Consider the following 19,004-nt stretch of genomic DNA (forward strand, 5'->3'; position numbering starts at 1 on the left):
AAAGTGGAAGAAAATAGGTATTACTATTACCTTCATTTTATAGATGACAGAAAACAGCACAGAGAGACTAAGCAACTTGCTCAAAGTCACACAGCCAGTGAGAGGCAGACACTGGATTTAAATGCAACCCTATCTGGCTTCAAAAGCCTGAATTCTAAGGCTAATTTATGTGCAAAAACCTCCATCACAGTCCAAAGCAAACAGAAGAAACAAGTGTCCTGAGAGATGTCAGGATGCCTCCCAGTGCCAGTGAAGGGTGGTACCAGGGCCAGCAGCACCCCCAGAAGCCGGGGTCCCCCAATCAAGTACCATGAAGTGCTGAACTGTCCTATCTGCAGCTTGGGCATGACCACAGGCAGAACAGCCGCCTCCCTCCAGAGTCCTGTCGGCCCCGGGAGAGGTGGTAGAAGGTTCAGAGGTCTCCACCGAGGCCCTGGGCTTCCTTCTTCAGAAGACCCAGCTGCGGTCTCCCCCATGCCCACAGGCTGATGACAGGCGGGCTGGCTCTGACCTCTGCACCACCTGGTGCTTTGTTCACACCTGACCTGCAGCCTTCGCTCAGCACAGGGACAGGCCCCCTCCCTTCCTCCCAGCCGCACACGCAGCATCTGAGAATGAACCTGGAAGCCATCAGCCACTCTAGGCGTGATCTTTAAATAGGAGGGAGGGAATGCAAAACAATGCCAAGAATGAAAAGGACTTGCTGGCTCCTTTCTGACTCCAACACCAGCCGAGCGGAGGATTGGGTTGGCCCCAGGCTACAAGAGGGCCACAGCTGCTCAGCACCACTCTCCACGCAGCCGTTGCTGGAAAGCATCAGCCCCTGTACCGCACTCAGGCCTTTGGCCTTCCACAGCCTCTCCAGCTACAAACTGGGCCTTATGGATCTGTGAGCAGAGGAAGAACGAAGCTCTAGGTCAGGACTTCCCTCCCTTGCCAGCTCCCCCTGAGGGCTGACGAGGGCTAGGCAGCCTTTGACCTTTGGCTCTTGCCATCAGCAGCCTCTCTCTTCAGGGACCTAGGCCTGTGCACTCTCAGGCCAACAGGCTGTTTTGTAACAGCCTTCATGGGCCTAGCTTTATAAACTCTTGGAAGGTTTTCTTGGAGAGAGCGGTTCTCTAAGCAGAGAAAGCCTGCCTTGTGAGAAGATGCTGACAGATTCCTGCTTCCAACTCTCCAAGGCTACAGGTCTATCTAGTTCTTATTTCAAACCAAGGCTGCCCTTCTGTGCCTTCTGAGAATTTAGAATGGGCCTGTCCTGAGGCTCTGTGGTAGACTCCTGCCTGGCCGCCTGCCTTCTTGGTAGAAGTTCAAGGGAGGGAAGCTGCATGTGTCCTGCTCAGGCCACCGCCCGCCATGCTTGGCCCAGTGCCTGGCACACGGCAGAGGCCCAGAAAAATCTTTGTTGACTGATTGCATGGTACACGGGGTTGACAGACTCCCCTTCGTTTGAAAAGCTCCAGATGCAAGTGGAACTATCTCCAGGCTTATTCACAAAGCCGGGGTGACCGAGCAGGGTTGTAGAACACCGGCAAATCCCTCGGGGTGATTCTGAAATAACTCACACACCACGTGATTTTCCTGAGGAGCCCCCTGCCATCAGAACCATTTCACCAAGACCATGAGTGGCTATGAGAAAGAAACGCATTCAGAAGCCAAGTATGAAGAAGTACTTTAATAGCTCAAATTCAACGTCATCTTGCTCCCCCGTTCTGAAGAGATTCCTAAAAGAGGCGACTCTGGCCAGCTCAGAAGCCAGGGCTCGCCACCCGTGGTCTCCACGCGTCCACCTCGTCTGGGTGCTGACTCGGAGGAAATGTCACCAGGGCCAGAACCCTTCTGGTTCCCAGAGGCCTTCCTCTCATCTACGCACCACGTCAACCGCATTAGTCGGATTAAGACGACAGCTCAGTTAAAGGAAGGGACAAATGTTGACTGTCTACGCAGGAGCGGCCCAAGCTGGCGAGGGCAAGCACGCAGCATACATAGGATACAGAGGCGGAGCTTCTGCCTGCACATCTGCAACGTTACATTTGTTTTGCCTGCAAACTATCAAGAAGGATTCTGTAGGCCAGGGCATTTCCACCGAACCGAGGAGACGGTGGCGCAGAGTCCCCGGTGTCCTCTGCCACCAGCCCAGAGTCCCCACGCATCATCCACTAGACAGTGTTCGAGGGAACATGAAGTCCAGCTCCTGCCTCCACCTAGGGGTCGATTTCTTCTGGAATCACCGTAATCATAATGTCTTCATTGCCCCTGCGGACAACCATGTTGAGGGTATTTTCCTTTTTAATGACGTCACTGACGTCATTGGCGGAGACCACCGACTGTCCATTGATGCTGATGATGACATCATTTTCCTTGAGACCGCCACTGTAACACAAAGGGAAACATACTGGTAATATGTTCAGGCCACCCAAGTGATCGAGAGAGGTGCGGCTTAGAATCAAATTGCCCAGCACAAAGGGGTCCAGGATTCAGAGATGGTGTGGATTCAGCAAAGAGTGACTGACGCCATCGGTGGGTGGCGCTTTCTTTGGAGGTATTTTTAGGCCATATCCTCAAGTACATCCATTACAGATGTGCCTGCGGCATGTGTATGATCTTAGGACAGACCGACCCCAGATGGGGTTGCAGATACATGTGGTACAACCTGCCATGTTACTGTGACGGAGGCCAATTTGCTTGTGATAGATACTGTGACTCAAAGAGCAAGTCTTCCAAGAGTAGTGGGCCATGTCTGCTGTGGCTGTGACTTCCCTCCTGTCTGTGACAGGGTCCAGATGTTCTCATGGACCGGCCTGGCCTAACATAGGGAAGACGCAATCTTTTTCCATAAAAGACCAGACAGGAAGTACTTTAGGCTTCATGGGACATTTGGTCTCTGTCCTTAGCTAGTTCACTGGCACAGCAGCAGCACAAAGCCCAGCAGGGTCTGAAATCGAAGGGGCATGGCTGTGTCCGGATGACACATGTGTGTACACGGGAAATGTCATTGCTCAGAGTGTTCTTCTGCCACAAAGCGCTCGTTACTTTGCGACCTTTGTTCAACCATGTGAAAATGAATTCTCACCCTCTCTATTCTCATCCTGTCAGTCATAAAGAAGCAGGCCCAGCCAGCTAGCGCCAGCCCCCGACGTCTCTCTAGATATTACATTAGGTCTGACGCTAGGCTGAGCCAATCTTTTGACGTTCCTTTGATGGCAGTTGTGTCATTTGCCTGAAAGCAGGTGTGGCCTAACTGCTCACTGACACAGTTAAAGAAGGTTCTGGAAGGAGATGTGTCCTGAGGTCATGGGGGTCACTGCTCCATCACCCCATCTCTGCCCCCTGACTTTCCGCAGGGGAAAACCTGCTCTTGCTCGTCTGGTCTGAGGGCTCTGAGAAGCAGAAAAGCCCTCGGTCCAGCCGAGGGGAAGACCGGGCCGGCAGGAGGGGAACACGATATCCAGCCACATTTTTCAAAGGTGAACACGAGTCCCCAGGCCAGTATAAAAAGAACATGCTCCCTCCCCTGCCCGTGACACTAGAAGCCACGTGAACACTGGCAAAAGAGAAGATCCTCTCACTCACGCTTCTGCCGGGGTGTCGGGAATGACTTCGATGATATACGCCCCAGAGAGCACATCTGGGAAGTCTCGGTGGCGGTCCTTCAGCTCTTTGGCCTTGCTGCTCAGGAGGAAACGCCCTCGTGTTAATACTAGGCACCCACAGGCTTTCCTCTGCCAGCACTCAGCCCCAGCCAGATCCCGCCTCGTCTCTAATCCCGTGCAAAAATTCCTCTGAGTTCAGATTCTACTTTGTTACCACCGACCTGAGAGAGTCAAAGGACCACTTCTCAACAGTGGGGAAGTACTTCCATTGCTATTATTATCATTACTACTATTTATTAATCAGTTAATAGCGTTAAACATCAAAAGAGCAAGACAGTCTTGATGTGTGGTCCAGTCTACAGATCCTGCTAGCTGATGTCTGGTCCCGACTGACACCTGCTAGCTGAGTTGCCTTGGGCAGTGGCTTCACTTTTCTGCGCCTTTTTTTTTCCTTTGCAGAAAATAGAGTTAGCTATAGGGATCTATGACAGGGCCATTGTGAGGATCAGATGAGGTCATCAAGGAAGGCCCCTTCCCAGTGCCTGGCACAGAGCAAGTACAGGACAGCCCGTGTGGCTGGCGATCACAGCAGCCCTCACCCACCCGAGCTGGCTGCCCGGCACATGCACCTGCACCGCTGCCCACACCCTGCAGGGAAGGCCCAGGCACTTCGGAGGTCATCAGCCAGGAAGCAGAGCAGGGACTGACCCCACAGTCTCTGTTCTGTCCCTACACCTCCATCTCTCCTGGTTCCAGACAAACAGGGGGTGTCACTTTAGTCTTGGCAAATCACCTCCTAGGATGCTAAGAATGATTCTCTCTACATATGCATCAAACTGTCTCAATATTTTGACAATTGCCTTAAAATTATAATAATTCACATAATAATGTATCTGTGAGTATACTCCACTCTTTACTTCCTGGACTACAACTGCCTTAGCCATGCCAGATGAGCCCGCTCTGAGCCTCACTGTCAATCCCCCCGCCCCCCTGTTTTCCCTCTAGGTCTCTGCTCTAGTCCATCATGAGCCTGGCAACCCCAGGTGGCAACTTCGACAGCTTGGGAAAACAAGCCCATCCATCATCTGTGGCTGCCGTGCCAGCAGGCCTGCCCTGGCATTCCTGCAGCCACCTCCCACGGCTCAGAGTGAACGGGAGGTGCCGGGGCTCTCCTGGAATGCGGTTTCCTCAGGGGAGTGGGGAGAGGGAGCCCGGAGTGAGCAGAATGAGCCGGCCCCTGTGCCACTGAGGCCTGCCTTCAAAGAAAAAAAGCAGCAGACACTTCTGGATCGGAGGAAGGAGGAGGAGGAAGAAGGAAGAAAGAAGAGAAAGGGGCCCAAGCTCAGGCCTCTCTTCTTCCCCAGGGAGTGTCCCTTTTAGCAGGTGCTGAACTATCTGATGGCAGTGGGCAGTTACCTTTCAGGGGTCAGGTGATGACCTTGTGAGATTCAGAATTACTTAAGTGCCAAGCACATGCATGCATGTACACACACACACACACCGTTAACCCACCTGGATGTGAGCGACATCATTCGGATACCAATGTACTTCTTCTTGGTGATGGCTTTTCCTGGTGAAAGAACAGGGGACAGGTCAGCCCAGTGGGCAGGACAGGGAAGGGAGGGGTGGAGGGGGGGGACCCGGGAGAGGCAGTCCAGTGCCTCAGGGTGCAGTGTTGAGGTCATGGCTGGGCTGGCTGTGGTTCAGTCCTGGTCTACAGCCCGGCCTGCTGGGGGACCTGGGGAAAGTCCTATCCTTTCAGCTGAGGAGTGGTCAATCCTGATCCCTCACTGGCTCAGCCCAGCCTCTGATCCTTCCCCAGGCCAGCTCCACTCCCCACAAATGCCAGAATGGGACTGCTTTGCTCTAACTCCACTGCCCACCAGCCTGGCCAGAGCCCCAGCATCTGTTTCTCCTGTGGATGACTGGCAGAGCCCCTTCACTAGCCTCCATCTTCCCCACTGGCCTCTGGGGCGGTCTTTTCCAAAGACATCCACCACACCACTCACTTGCCTAATCTCATATAGTGAAGGTGCAATCCAGGCCCTGGGTCATGACCTCCTGCGGGCCTCCATCCTACCACCCTGTGGAGCCACACTGCTGCTCTGTGGCCACACAGGACCTGGTTCACTGGCTGCCCAATCTACTACTCCTGCCCGTACTGCTCACCCCACCCCTTGCTGGCACCTTCTCCTGGACATTTCACAGCTACCATCAGCCCCTCCGGTCACTCCCAGACATCTTCTCTGCCTCCTTTCCTTGGGTGCTTGTTGCCACTGGACATTATCTTACTTATCTGATTGCTGACTGCCAGTCAGCCTCTTCCCAGAACATAAACATCACACCTGCCAGGCCCCAGGCGAAGCTGCCCACTGCCTATAAATTAGTACAATTAAAATAATAAAATAAAGGCTGGGCGCCAGCGGTCTATAATCTCAGCTGTTCAAGAACCTGAGATCTGAGGATTGTGATTCAGAGCCAGTCCAGGCAGACAAATCTGAGAGACTCTTATCTCCAATTAACCAGTAAAAAGTCCAGAACTGGAGGTGTGGCTCAAGTTAAGTGGTAGGATGCTGATCACGAACAAAAGAACTAAGTGAGAGTATAAGACCGTGAGTTCAAGCCCTAGGTGACTATCAGCACAAAAATAACAACGTCAAGGATGACTTGTCTGTCTCAAAGCAGACAGGTGAATTAACACTAGCAGAATAAAAGAACAGCCAAATGGAAATGGTAATTCCCATCTGACGAGGAAAAGGAATTCAGTGTTCAATGAAGAGATAGGCAAAATAACACACTACAGTCATCCAGGCTCATACCTGGTACCTAGTAGATTAAGACCATGTGTAATTTCCATGACCATAGCACAGAACCTGTGGCCTAATGTCAGAGGCTTATCATACACAGATCCTTTCAATTTTTCCTAAGAGCCAGACTGTGTGTGGTAGAAGCTGCTATCTTTCCCTTCTCTGAGTCCCCAGAGGGCAGCTAAGCCTCAGGACAGAACACCTTCTGCAAGCTTCCCAGGCTGTCTGGGTCTTGCTTACCTTTGGCCTGCCGGTCATGAGACTCAGTCAGGAACTTCTTGATCTTGTCAGACGGGATGGCAAAGGAGATGCCCGCAGTCACCTTCAGAGTGTTGATTCCAATCACCTCGCCATCCTGCAAAGCAAAGTGGAAATGGCTTAGTAAATCCAAAAGGGATACAGGAGTAAATGAAAGAAGTCTTTCAGAAAAGCTTATGGAGATGGAAATGTCAGCTATCGTACTATGATCCTTACAGGCTGCTTGCATACACTGAATTGTTACACTGTACCCCATAATTTTGTACAATTTTACTTATTATTAATTTTTTTTGTCAGTCAGTGGGCTTGAACTTTGGGCCCAGGCACTGTCCCTCAGCTCTTCAGCTCAAGGCTAGAGTTCTACCACATAAGCCACAGCGCCACTTCTGGTTTTCTGAGTGTTTTATTGGAGATAAGAGTTTCACGGACTTTTCTGCCTTGTCTGGCTTTGAACCGCATTCCTCAGATCTCAGCCTCCGGAGTAGCTAGGATTACAGGCGTGAGCCACTGGAGCCTGGCTCATTATAAGGAAGGAAGGAAGAAGGGAGGGAGGGAGGGAGGGAAAGAAAGAAAGAAAGAAAGAGAAAGAAAAGGAAAGAAAGGAAAGAAAGAAAGAAAGAAAAGAAAGATCCGTGGTATGTCAGAGAACAAAGAGGACTGGCAGAAGGAGGTCCTGGGGTGGCAAGGGGAGGGGCATCAGGGGTGGGGAGGGGCATCGGGGGTGGGGCATCTGGAAGCTCTGCCCCAGAAGGATGGAGAGATCTGGGTGGGAACTGTGACTGCATGTACAGGCAGTCTTGAAATGCGCAGTATTTGCTCCTTTCACAGGGAAATGTCCCCAGAATCTTTGAGTCTCAAGATGGCTGCCACACTTCCTGCCTCTCCCAAGTTCAGTGACCTTGGTGTGACTGCAGATAGTGAGAGAAACTACCATGGAGCCTGGGCTGAAGGGCTTCACTGCTGGGAACAGGCAGCTCTACCCACAGCAGCTCCCCCAGGTGGAGCAGCCCTGCAGGCCTGGGGGAGAGGGGCGGGGCATAGCTGAGCATTCCCATTTCCACTGCTGGGAAAGAAAAGCTGCCACAGTGGCAATTGCTCCTCCCAACAATGCTGCAATGTTAGTACCTGATGCCCATGGACCCTCACCTAGGCTGCCACCTCACCCTAGGCTTACTACAGAAGGCCTCAAGGTCGTCCTGCATGAATGACCCTCCAGCTGTCCATGGCTCTGAGCTTCCATTTTATGCTTAAGTATTGAGTATTAACTAAGCAAGAGATCTTTGTGAGCGGGTTGAGTCCTCTCACTTGAGTGCCTTCAGGGAGGATTTCTGGCCTTGGCCAAGCCTGTGGCTGACTCACGGCAGCTCCTCCTCCCCTGAGGCACTTCACACAGCTGAGGCCTTCAGCACCAGGCTGCTCAGTTTCTGCTGGGAAGGACTGGACTTGTGTGTGTTCACCCGTAGCCCTGAAACGCAACCACGTCCTCCAGCCTCACTCCTTCCAGAAAAATCTCAGGTTTGGTGAGTGGGTGAAAATATGCAGAGCTCGCTTTAAGATAGTTATATCACATGCACTGGGCAAGGTCGTATGTAAAAAGAAAGCAAAGCCAAACAGCCAAAATGATGCAACATAAGAACTGAACCGCCTTACCAGGTTCACTAATGGGCCTCCGGAGTTTCCATACTGAAATCAAAGAGACAGAAAGGTTATAACCGTGACAGTTTTAGGACATTTAGAAGCTGTCTGAACTACTACACTCACCCCACAGCCATTTCCTCCTCCTGGAGTGAAGCGGGCTATCCGCTTACTACAGGATCCCCCGGTTCAAACCCACACAGCCTTTCTGCGGGACCCCACCTCACCCCGCACTGGAGTCACCCACGGCTTGCTCTAGCTCCACAACTTCACATGCACTGACTATAAAATTTTGGAATAACACCGACAAGAGGTAGCAAGGATTGGGTTTCTTATGTATTAGACAGATGTGAGGAGAAAAGCTTGCTTTCCACAAACACTGATCCTACAGGGAGAAGGCTGAAATGGAAACTCTGTGATGATGGAAAGATTCCATGGTTGGATCGGCACGGAGCACTCATGGGAGGAGTCACATGGAGTGGTGGAGGCTTGGTGCTCAGACTGGGACTGAGAACGGCGGTCACACGGCAGAGCACCCGCTTCCTGCGGGCCATGGCGCCTGTGTAAAGGGGAGCCCTGACCCAGTGGGCAGGCCAGGAGCGCCTCCCAGGGCAGCCTCTTGGCAAACCCGAGGTGTTAGCTGCGGAAGTGGTGGCGATTGCTCCCTGAGTGCTGCCAAGCCTGCCTCCTCTGCTTCAGGGGTTCAAAGGGAACCTTAGACAACACTGTGAAGATGGTGATTTGGCCCCCATCCCTAGGCCCAGCTTTCCTGGCATAACCCTGCCAGCGGTGGGGAGGGGCCGGGGAGGGGACTCACGTTGATGATGGCATCTGTCTGGATGTAGTCCATGTCTGAATTCCGGAGCCCAAGCTCTTTGCCACCTCGCTGCGTGGTGCTCACGATCCCCGTGGTGACTGTGTTTTGGAGGGAAAAGGGGCTTCCGATGGCGACTACAAACTCTCCCGGCCGCAGCTCTGAGGAGCGGCCCAGCAGCAGAACGGGCAGCTTTCCCTGCAAAGACAAGGGACGTGGTGGTGTTTGTTCAGTGTGGACATAGTAGAAGACCACGCAGTGACTGGACACTTGGAAACACCAAGCCTGGAGAACTGAGCTCAGCTTGGCACCCTTTGCTGGGGCTGGGAAATCCACTATAATCCATATACCATACATGGAAGCCAGCTAACAGGGGGACCAGGCAACAGGGCACGCCAGGAAAGTGACAGGAAGCCATTTTGGAGTCTCTAATTATCATGGAGCATAAACTTGCTCAGGGGAGAGGACCGAGGAGGACACTGGGAACTGTGGATCGAGGCCATTGCCTAGAGTGGTCGTACAGAAGGCCTAAGGCAGGATGCTGAGTCCCCACCGGCCTGGGGAGTCGTTGGAACCTGCCTCACTTCCCACGCGCACACCTTCCCTGGTTCTGGGAGTGAGGAGCCCTGCGGGCAGGGTCTCACGCCAGCTTCCTCTGTCACCCTGTACTAAGCACATGGCAGAGCTGGGCAGGCAAAGGGCCGGAGAGAGGGGGCAGCAGCCTCCAGAGCCTGGACACCAGGCCTGAGCAGTGCTGTCTCTCACATCCTGAGAAGATGTCCGTGACCCGTTCACCACCTCTGATGCCTGAGCACTGTTCAGAACAAGATGGAACTGTGGAGCCCGCTCCAGAGTTGTTCCAGTTGAAGGGGAGAAGAGACCTGGAGACTCCCAGTCCATCACGAGGCCTTCGGGCCCTGCTCCCTTCTTCCCACCCATAGCCCAGCAACCTCCTGAGTACTTCAGCTTTGCTCACTGAGTGAGTCCAACGTTTACCAGGCACAGGAAGCCAAGAGCCGGCCCAGGCCTCAGGCTATGGCAACTCAGGAGGCCTCATGGGGACCACCTTGGAAAAGGAGGCAAAGGGGCAGAGCAGGGATGGGGGAGGGGTGAGTGGGAAGCAGTCCTCACTTCAGCCCCAACTCTGCCAAGAGCAGTGCAGACCACACTGGAGAGCTGAGGTGGTCACTGGGCTCGTGCAACAGATAAGGATAGAGAGCTTCCAGGACAGGGTGATGGGGACATGGGGTAGGGGCTCACCCCTAAGAATGAGAGCCACAACCCAACTCTCAGCCACAATACAGCATCAGGCCAAAGTACACCACCACCACCCCTCATCCTCCACGTACTTAGGAACAAGAATTGTCCCGGCTGCCGGCTAAGAAGTCATGTGAGGAATGTAGAGAAGAGTCAGGCCCTCCCTGACTGTACGTTTGTGAGGATGAGGAGGAGCACCCCTCAGCACACAGACACCAAGCCTCCCCACAGAGCCTGGGCCAGGCTGCTGGACTGAGCTCCAGCCTGAGCTTCTAACCAGTCAGGCCCCACCCACCCGTCTCCCTGCTCTATTTTAAGAACCAGGTCCCTTAAGAGTCTGAGCAGCTCTCAGAACACTGGTGTGAGCACCAGCTGAGTCCTGGGTAGCGTACCCAGTGTGTGTTCCGAACAAACTCAATGGGGGTGGTGTTTCTCCATCCATTGTGCTGTCCAAGTCATCGCATGCCACCTTGTAAGGCACTGTCCGTGAACCTTCCCCTTTGGGGGTCATCTGAGGCCAATGCCTGTGGCATTCCCTACATAGCCCCATACTCCATGCAGAAAGCTCAGCCTAGCATGTTTACCCTGGGCCTGGGCCAGCTGTCCCTGCCAAGAATGACCTCAGCCATCACCACGGGTGGGTGGGAGACCTGCGGCTGGTGCTCACGGCCACTCTGGGGAGGTCTGTCTGTGACAGTGCCATTCCTTTGACTGGCTGGAGGTCCTATCTTTTTCAGGGCTGGCCTTGAGAGTCAGACCAAGGGATGGGGCAAAGCATCTACCATAGATCACCCTGGCAGCCAAGGAAGTGGAGTGGTAAGCAGAAGTCACATTCAGACTTGGGCCCAGCCCAGCCTCGGCCACAAAGGAGAGACCATATCTGAAGGTTTGAGGTAGGACTTGCTGTGGATAATTTAATCATTATTTAGACTGTTCCCTTTCCAGCTCACTGCCCCTCCCCCACCTCCTAGGAAGCGAGCCAGACATGAGCCCCATGTCTGAGGCCTTAGATGGCAGAGACCTAAAGATAACTCTGTCCTGAAATTCTGTTCCAAAGTCTGACTCAGGCCCAGAGGCAAAGCTGTGAAGACAGTAGGAGAGAGATGTCCACAAAGGCAGGAGATGGAGGCCTGGGTGGTATCTGCTGCCCCGGGAGAGCCAGGCCTCCGTGGGATACTGCTCATTGCCACCACAGGTCCAGGGCGCTCCGTGGACAAGCCTGGCCCAAACACAGTGAAGTCACGGATGACCGCTTGGGCTTAGACAAGGTGGAGAGCGCTGATGAGAACCCCGAGTGTCCCCAGGAAGCAGGCCTCAGCGGGGCCCTCGGGGAGTATGGCCACCCGTCACACACGCTCTGGTGAGCAGCACCGCCCGTCATGTTCCCCTAACTTGTTCGTTAATTCACGCAGACACGTCATAGATTGTGAAAGGTAATCGCAAGACAGAACTAAGCGAGGAAACCTCTGGGACGGGGCACAGAGGGGTGACTTCTCATGTAAACCTGGGCCTAGTGGAAAGATAGGAACCTTGTTGCCCAAAGACAACAAAGTCCTTTCATAGCGACCTAGGCACTCAAGGCACAGTTTTCTCCATTTTACAGATGGGGAAACAGAGGTTCCAAGATGGAAAGATTTCTCCCAACTGACAAGCAGCCTGGCTAAGTAAAAGAACAGCCCCCCGCCTATCTCCTCCCCCTTCTCCCCGCCTTCCCCGCCGTCTTGGACCTGCATCCCATCCCATAATGCAGAAGCCTTGACTCCTGGACTCTAATTATAGACAGAAATCCCTGCGAAGGAGTGAGGTGGTGCCAAGATGTCGAGATGTCGGCCAGGCCAGATTTACAGCTCTCCGTGAGGTCAAGTGCCTTTGGGGCGCTGTTGGGCCCCTGCTCCCCACAGGTGTGAGCTGGCTACACCAGCCCCAGGCTCTTCAGCCTGTTCAGATCCAAGTGGGTCTCATTCTCAGCCGCCATCCTCAGGCCAAGGCCGTCTGCTCGGCAGCTAGCTACAGCTCCGCTGGCCAAATTCCTGCTCAGTAATTGAGCTTTTAACTCCACTGCTGTCTAGACATATGTACCACAGGGGGTGGGGAAGACATGGGGAAGATAAAATGCACACATGGCTGCAAGGCACAGCCACGTCCCAGCCCGATCTGCAGATGCGGCCTTACGCGCTGAGGTCCACTCGCATCCTACCCATGACACCCGGCCTACCGCCATGCCCTGCTCTACCCTGCATCCGTCTGCAAGCTGCTCCCCACGCCACCCACATCAAAGCCGTCTCCAGGATCCCAGCAGCAGACACTCTGTCTGAGACTCCCTTTGAAGCCATACCAGCCACAGGCCATCTCGAAAACGAAGACGCCAGCCCCTCTTCCTGACAAACACTTCACACATCTCCCCATCTTGCTGGAGCCTCACAGCTCGCCTAAGAAGTAAACAGGGTAAAAGTTAATCCTCTTGACAGCTGGGAAGGCCCTGGTGGGGGAAAAAAAGGCTTACTGGTCCCATTGCTCATGTCACTCTCCCACTGGGTGGAGGGCTAGCAAGTCAGACTCATACAAACTGTGAGGCAGAAGAGGAGCTCTGAGGCTCCGTACTACAGAGTAGAAGGAGACCTAGAATCCCACTGGAGGGCCAACAGCTCTTGCTTGGTCAAACCCTCCACAGACAAGAGACCTTCAACAGTAACTCCTTCACTGTTGGTTGTCAGGGCCCTACTCATAAACTGGTGGAAACCAGGAACTTGGAATTCCAGCAGAAAAGAGGTGTCTAGGAGAAGGTAAGCGATTACCCCAGCAGCAGGAGACCCCATGATACTAACTGGTGTCATCAAACTCAGTAAAAGCAGCTGGGAGAAACTGAGATCTGCTACTATCCAAGCTGGTGTACAGCTTCCCGGGGAGCTGAGTCAGGTGATCGCCACATCATCTCAGCTTTGACAATTAGGGTTCTTTCCAGAACAACTGGCTGTTTCCCAAAATCTATGAGCTGACAATAGTGTAATGGGTAAGATCAAAAAGGCACGGGGGGGTGGAGGGCCTTAATAAATCCCTTTGCATACAACCCCTCATGGGGTCAGATGACTCCCAACAAAGCACCCAGAGAAAGACTGGTGTCTAGAATTCTCCAGATAGTAGTTAGCTGGTCACTGCCGAGAGAAACACAAAAAGCCACACGCCATCACTAGCTGTGCTTCAGCTAACAGCTCATTTTGTTGCAACCTCATTTTTGGATGCTTGGGGAGAAGAGCAATAAAACAGACCAATAAAGCCAAAATTAAGGAAAAGCTGGCAACTTGTTTTTAATCTAATGAGCCAAGTCAGTCACTTCTTTGTCTCCTTTGAAAGGTACAAAGTACTCCTCAGTTACAAATATATATATATTTTTTTTCACTGCTGAATCTGCAGAATCTACTGTATCTGCCAGCTGCCCAGCACACACGTGTTTAATAGCTGGGGCTTCCAGGCTGGCCCCGTGTTGGCTGAAGTTTGCTTCAAAGGCTTATGTTGCAGCCACTGGCTGCAACTCAACTTAGTGATTCAATGTGCCTTCTGGAAACAGTTATGCTAACCTTTCATTTTCCTTTAAAAAAAATGCAGTGGAAGAAATGGTGTGTCCCCCAGACCCACTATGGAACCCATGTGCCTCCTACGAAAACCAGACTGGAGGTGGAAGAATCCCTGGGGGCACACCAGCCTCTAAGGACTCCCTTGAGTGGAGAGAGTGCTCTAGCCTGGCCAAGGAGGGATGGAGAACACGCACGGGTGAGGGCAGCGGACAGGTGGAGGGAGACCATGGTCAGTGAATCAATGCTTTGCTGAGATCCAGTTATAGCATCCATCTATAGGACCCAAGTGCAAAATAAAATAAAACTTTTTTTTTCCTTCTACACTAAGCCTATCCTGTTTTGTTTTGTTTTGTTTTTTTTTTGCTAGTGTTGTCATGGTCCTTTGAGACTGAAGATTGTATCCCCAGAGCAGCAAGCACAGACTTTTGGTTTTTATTTTTTTGTCAGTCATGGGGTTTGAACTCTGGAACTGGGCACTGTCCCTGAGCTCTTCAGCTCAAGGCAAGTGCTCTACCACTTGAACCACAGCACCAATTCTGGTTTTCTGGTGGTTAATTGGAGATAAGAGTCTCATGGACTTTCCTGTCCAGACTGGTTTTAAACCGTGATCTTCAGATCCCAGCCTCCTGAGTAGTTAGGATTACAGGTGTGAGCCACCAGCGCCTGGGTAAGCACAGACTCTTGATTGCCTTGACAATCCAATGCTCCACCAGCAGCTTCAGAACCCAAGCCCAGTGCACCCAGGGCCCACCACCCTGACTCACAGACAGTGGGTCCCGAAGGCATGTCCGTAGTAGTTCCTTAGATCTGAGTAGGAGAAACTTGCTGCAGCCCAGAGACCTACAGAGCACTCTGTGGCCTTGTCACCCAGGCTCTGCACCACACACTGCCCTGAGATGCTGTGAGGTGTGACACAACCCCAAACCAACCCGTTCCCACACTTGTAGGGATGAATGAAAGTCACTGCCCAGACACAGGAGAAAAGATGGGGCAAGGCCAGGAGTCTATGGAGGCAGGTGAGAGGGAAGGGCAGGAGCCATCCTGGGGAAAGAAAAGAAGGAACTGTGCCCAAGCCAAGGCGCCAAGCTGTCTGAGCACACCCCATCACCTCATTGGATGATTATGACACGACTCAAATTCGAAGATAAAATTAGCACAGCGACCTCAGAGTATGAGACCTTTCTGAAGACCAGAGCTAGTAACTAGGAAAGTCAGACTCCTATAAAGCCACCTGCCAGAGGAGTAGGTAAGTGAACCTCGAGTGAGATGCTTGGGGTCTGGATTAGAGAGGAAGATCATTGGTGATGAGAAGGTCAAGAGGATGACCTTGAAAATGAGCTGATACAGCTGTAGTAATTGCACAGGTAAGACCAGGCCAGGAGGCCAGAACAGGAAAGCTGTGCTAACACGATCACTGAGGCCACCCACATGTCCAGGTGAGGAGAAGGGCGTCCCCAGCTGGTGTGTCATTACCGCTATCCACCAATGGGGCAGAAAAGCAGGGTGGATGGGCAAATGGGGAACCAAAGAAGTGAGAGATCAAAGGAGAGAAAAGGGAGAGCAAACACACAGGATGGCTGTGTGAAAGAAGAGAAAGAATGCAAAAGCAAATGCGGAGATCGCCTTTCCTCTCTGTTTATGAACGCCCATAATATTTAGTCTCCTTTACAATAGATCATGAAATGTTTGCCATTCCAAATATCCTCCTACTCTTGTTTAGACCATAAAATGTCAACAGCTGTATACAGAAGCCAAGCAGCCAGTGGCTGTCTAGGTACTGTGGCATCCAGAAGAGGAAAAACACGGTCAAGTCCCACTTTTGTCTTCAGCCCCTTTGATCCATTCCCTTTTGTCCACTGACCTCAGCATGACCACTGCCAATGCTACCACCGCTACAGGGCCAAAGCCAGGGCAGATGCGCTATCTAGATCTATAAAAATCAATTAAATGGAGGAAGAAAGAAGGCAGATCTGTCAAATAAACCATCAAGGGACTGGAGGCAGGGCTTGAGTTCTGAAGCATTTGCCTAGCAAGAGTAAGGCTCTATGTTCAAACCCCTCCTCCACCCCACCAACAAAAACTTCCCTTGGGATCTTAAAAGCGAGTGACACTTCTGTTGCCGAGAGTTTTTGGCATTTCAGGGTAAGTGTCCAGCGATCTCTGAGTCCAGCCCCTCCACCACCTGCCCAGCTGAGCTATAGGTGCTCTGGCTCTTCAGTAGTCAGGACCGCTTAAGAGCCTGTGTGGGCCCTGGATCCCGGGAAGTTGCTCAGGATCTACCATTCTTTTTAAAAGGTTTGAAAAGATGCTTAACCATTCTATATGCTTAACTTGAGATGGCCAGTGACAAAGATCATATTACAATTACATATATAGCCATGACATAAAACAGAGACAGAGGGAAGGGCCGATACCCCTCTGTGAGCTGCTTGGCGGACAAATGGGGGAATACCACATATTTGAAATGTTACTGTTATCAAGTTCTGGTATCTTATGTAACAAAACTAAATTGTTGATTGGCACGCTTCATAGAGTAATCAGTCCTCCATTCACCACAGAAAGAGGTCTGGATAGTTTTAGGAAAACAGCAGTGGGAAATTCTACCCTCCTGCCAAGACGGTGAAAGGCCACCAGATGATTATCAGACTCTCATGAAACTGACTTCATAAGACTCTGGAGCTTCTCAGAGTATAAGAAGGAATCTCAAAGATTCAAGGTCAGTGAAAAAAAACACAGATGACACACAGAGAAATCAGCTAAGCACAAATGTGAGCTTGTACTCTGGAAGGCTAGCATAAATGCACTAGAAATAAGTTTCCCCTTAAATGAAGAGGACAGAAGACAATCTCAGTGGGGCACCTACAAATCTAAGATCTAGGTTCTTCAGGCTGGGCAGAGAAGGGAAGCTTAAGTCATTCCCCAATCCTCTCCTCACCACCTCCCTGGCTGGCCCTGTCTGCCCATCTCAGCTGGAGCTCACTTCGTCAGATTCATTCCCCTGCCTCCACCTTCTTCAAAGGCTTCTCCTCACGCTTCCTACCTCTCCGTTTCTTTGTCTTCTTCACTGTAATTGTTCCCATATTTTTCCCATTCCACTTTTCTTCCATTCTAAATCTTAAACTCCATGGCTTTTGCTCATTGTCAGTACATTGTCAGCACCTAATAGTATTTGGCTAAGGCAGATGCTCAGTAAGAATGCATAAAATCAGTAAACGAATAGGGAACAACTGAAATGGATGAGTCAAACACCTTAAAAGATCCAGAAAGATCTTTAAGTTGGATCAGAATGGAAACATCTTGGAATTCTGGTAAACTTCTTTCTACCAACATCACAGAGAAGTGGGTAAACATAAGGACTCCCTCTGCAGAATCTGGCAAGGCCATAGCTTCATCTTCCAGAAAAAAAAAAGGCAAACTCCTTCTGACACAAAGGGTAAACAAAATCCACTTCTCAGGTTCATTCCCCTTATTACCTTAGTCGAATTTCACCTGGCTCAATCTGCCTGAGCATACTCTCCAGCCACTTCCAGAAACTTTGCGACAAGGTCACTACCTGCCCTGCAGTTGACAAACTAGCTCTGTGAAATACCAGAAAAATTTGTAGGTTCCATAGGCCACACAGTCTCTGTCACAACCATTCAAATTTACTGGGGCAGGAAGGAAACATGACTGGGTTTCAATAAAACTTTAAAACCACCAATGGAGGGCCAGATTTAGGTCACAGGTTAATTCTGTATGCTGTTACACATTCATGAAACTCTTACATGGAACCCATTGTGTCTCCCCTGAGTGAGGACAGCAGGCATTCCCAATGGGGCATCTACAAATCCACTCCCAGTGACCTGGAAACTGCTTTTATCCAAACCATAAATAATAGTCTTCATGGAATTCTGTAGAAAGTGCCAGAGTGGGGGGAGGGGGGTAAAAACACTACCATATTAAGAGAAAAAAAAAAGAGTCAAAGAATTTCCTTAACAATCAACGAAGTTCTTGAAAAGGGGCCAGAGAACACACAGGGCTCCAGTTCTGAGCTTGAGGAACTGAAAGATTTTCACATGCCAAGAAGAGCTGCGCTCAGAACAAAGCTCCATTTGCCTCTGGGCAGAGGCTGGCAGAACAGAATACAAGCCAGCTCCCACGCCATTCTGGAGTTCTATTCCCTCCTGAAATGGCCATCCCACCTCCCTAAATATGCTCAAAATCAACCCAGTAATAGGAGCCTCAGAACACCCCAGGTTCCACAACATCCTTAGTGAATGCAGGGGGTACCCACAATTGCTCCACTCTGGAGAGAAAAAGAGCACTAAAAGAGACATGCCCAGGCAGGGGGAAAGCATCCAAATGGAAAAACCCAGAGCACTCTGAGAAGTAACAGAGCGCTCGGTGCTGGGCCTGGCTCCTGACACTTGCCTTCTGGGATTGAGTTATCACTCAAGATAGACTATAGAAGATGCTGGGCTGTGTTATCTGAGTTACTTTTGGACAAACATGGGTCTTAGTCAGCACTCTTTCACAATCAGGTTGTCTGAGGAGAATTGCATGAGTCACTAGCCTCACCCACCCCCTCCCTGGCCCCCAGTCCCCGGCCCCCCGAGACCCTCCTCACTCAGATAACTCAGGACAGATCCACCAAGCCTCTAGCCAGATTCAGACAGCCAGGCCTTCAGAGGCTTGGATGGCAAAGGCTCAGTCCTGTCACCACTGCCCCACGTGACCCTGCTCTGAACTCCATGATCAAGTGTCAGCCTTCTGAGCTGTCAGCAGGCTCGGCAGTAAGAGAACCCTCAGCAAACAAAGCAGCCCAGCACCAACAGGCTGCAGTTCAGCCACTACAAACGGGTCTATGGGAGCTGCTGGGCCCAAGGTGGCCTGGGGCCGGAAGAAAACCACCTCAAGCCTGGAAGGCGATTTCCAAATATTTACCTCATGGCCGCATCAGGGAAAAGCATCCACAGGGGAACCCGCAGCCTCATCAGCACTTTGGAGCACCGGAACTAGCACAGCCCTTGTGTCCACCCAACGCCAGCAGTAAAGTGGGCCCACTCCGCGCTGCCTCTCCTCTCCTCAC

The 19,004-nt window shown here is 51.7% G+C and overlaps 1 protein-coding gene across 1 annotated transcript in view; it reads right to left on the minus strand.

Moving 5' to 3' along the window:
* Nucleotides 1-1,660: 1,660 nt before the first annotated feature.
* Nucleotides 1,661-19,004, minus strand: part of Htra1 (HtrA serine peptidase 1) — a 42,884-nt gene continuing 25,540 nt past the window's right edge. Inside the window, exons 5-10 of the mRNA XM_013021897.1 lie at nucleotides 9,111-9,305; nucleotides 8,309-8,341; nucleotides 6,641-6,755; nucleotides 5,106-5,163; nucleotides 3,574-3,669; nucleotides 1,661-2,373 (exon numbers count right to left, since the gene is read on the minus strand). Of these exons, the coding sequence (XP_012877351.1) occupies nucleotides 2,205-2,373; nucleotides 3,574-3,669; nucleotides 5,106-5,163; nucleotides 6,641-6,755; nucleotides 8,309-8,341; nucleotides 9,111-9,305 (666 nt within the window). The 3' untranslated portion in view covers nucleotides 1,661-2,204. The remainder of the gene's footprint in view (nucleotides 2,374-3,573; nucleotides 3,670-5,105; nucleotides 5,164-6,640; nucleotides 6,756-8,308; nucleotides 8,342-9,110; nucleotides 9,306-19,004) is intronic.

Source organism: Dipodomys ordii, unplaced genomic scaffold (assembly GCF_000151885.1).
Source record: "Dipodomys ordii isolate 6190 unplaced genomic scaffold, Dord_2.0 Scaffold58, whole genome shotgun sequence".
Classification (NCBI taxonomy): Eukaryota; Metazoa; Chordata; class Mammalia; order Rodentia; family Heteromyidae; genus Dipodomys; species Dipodomys ordii.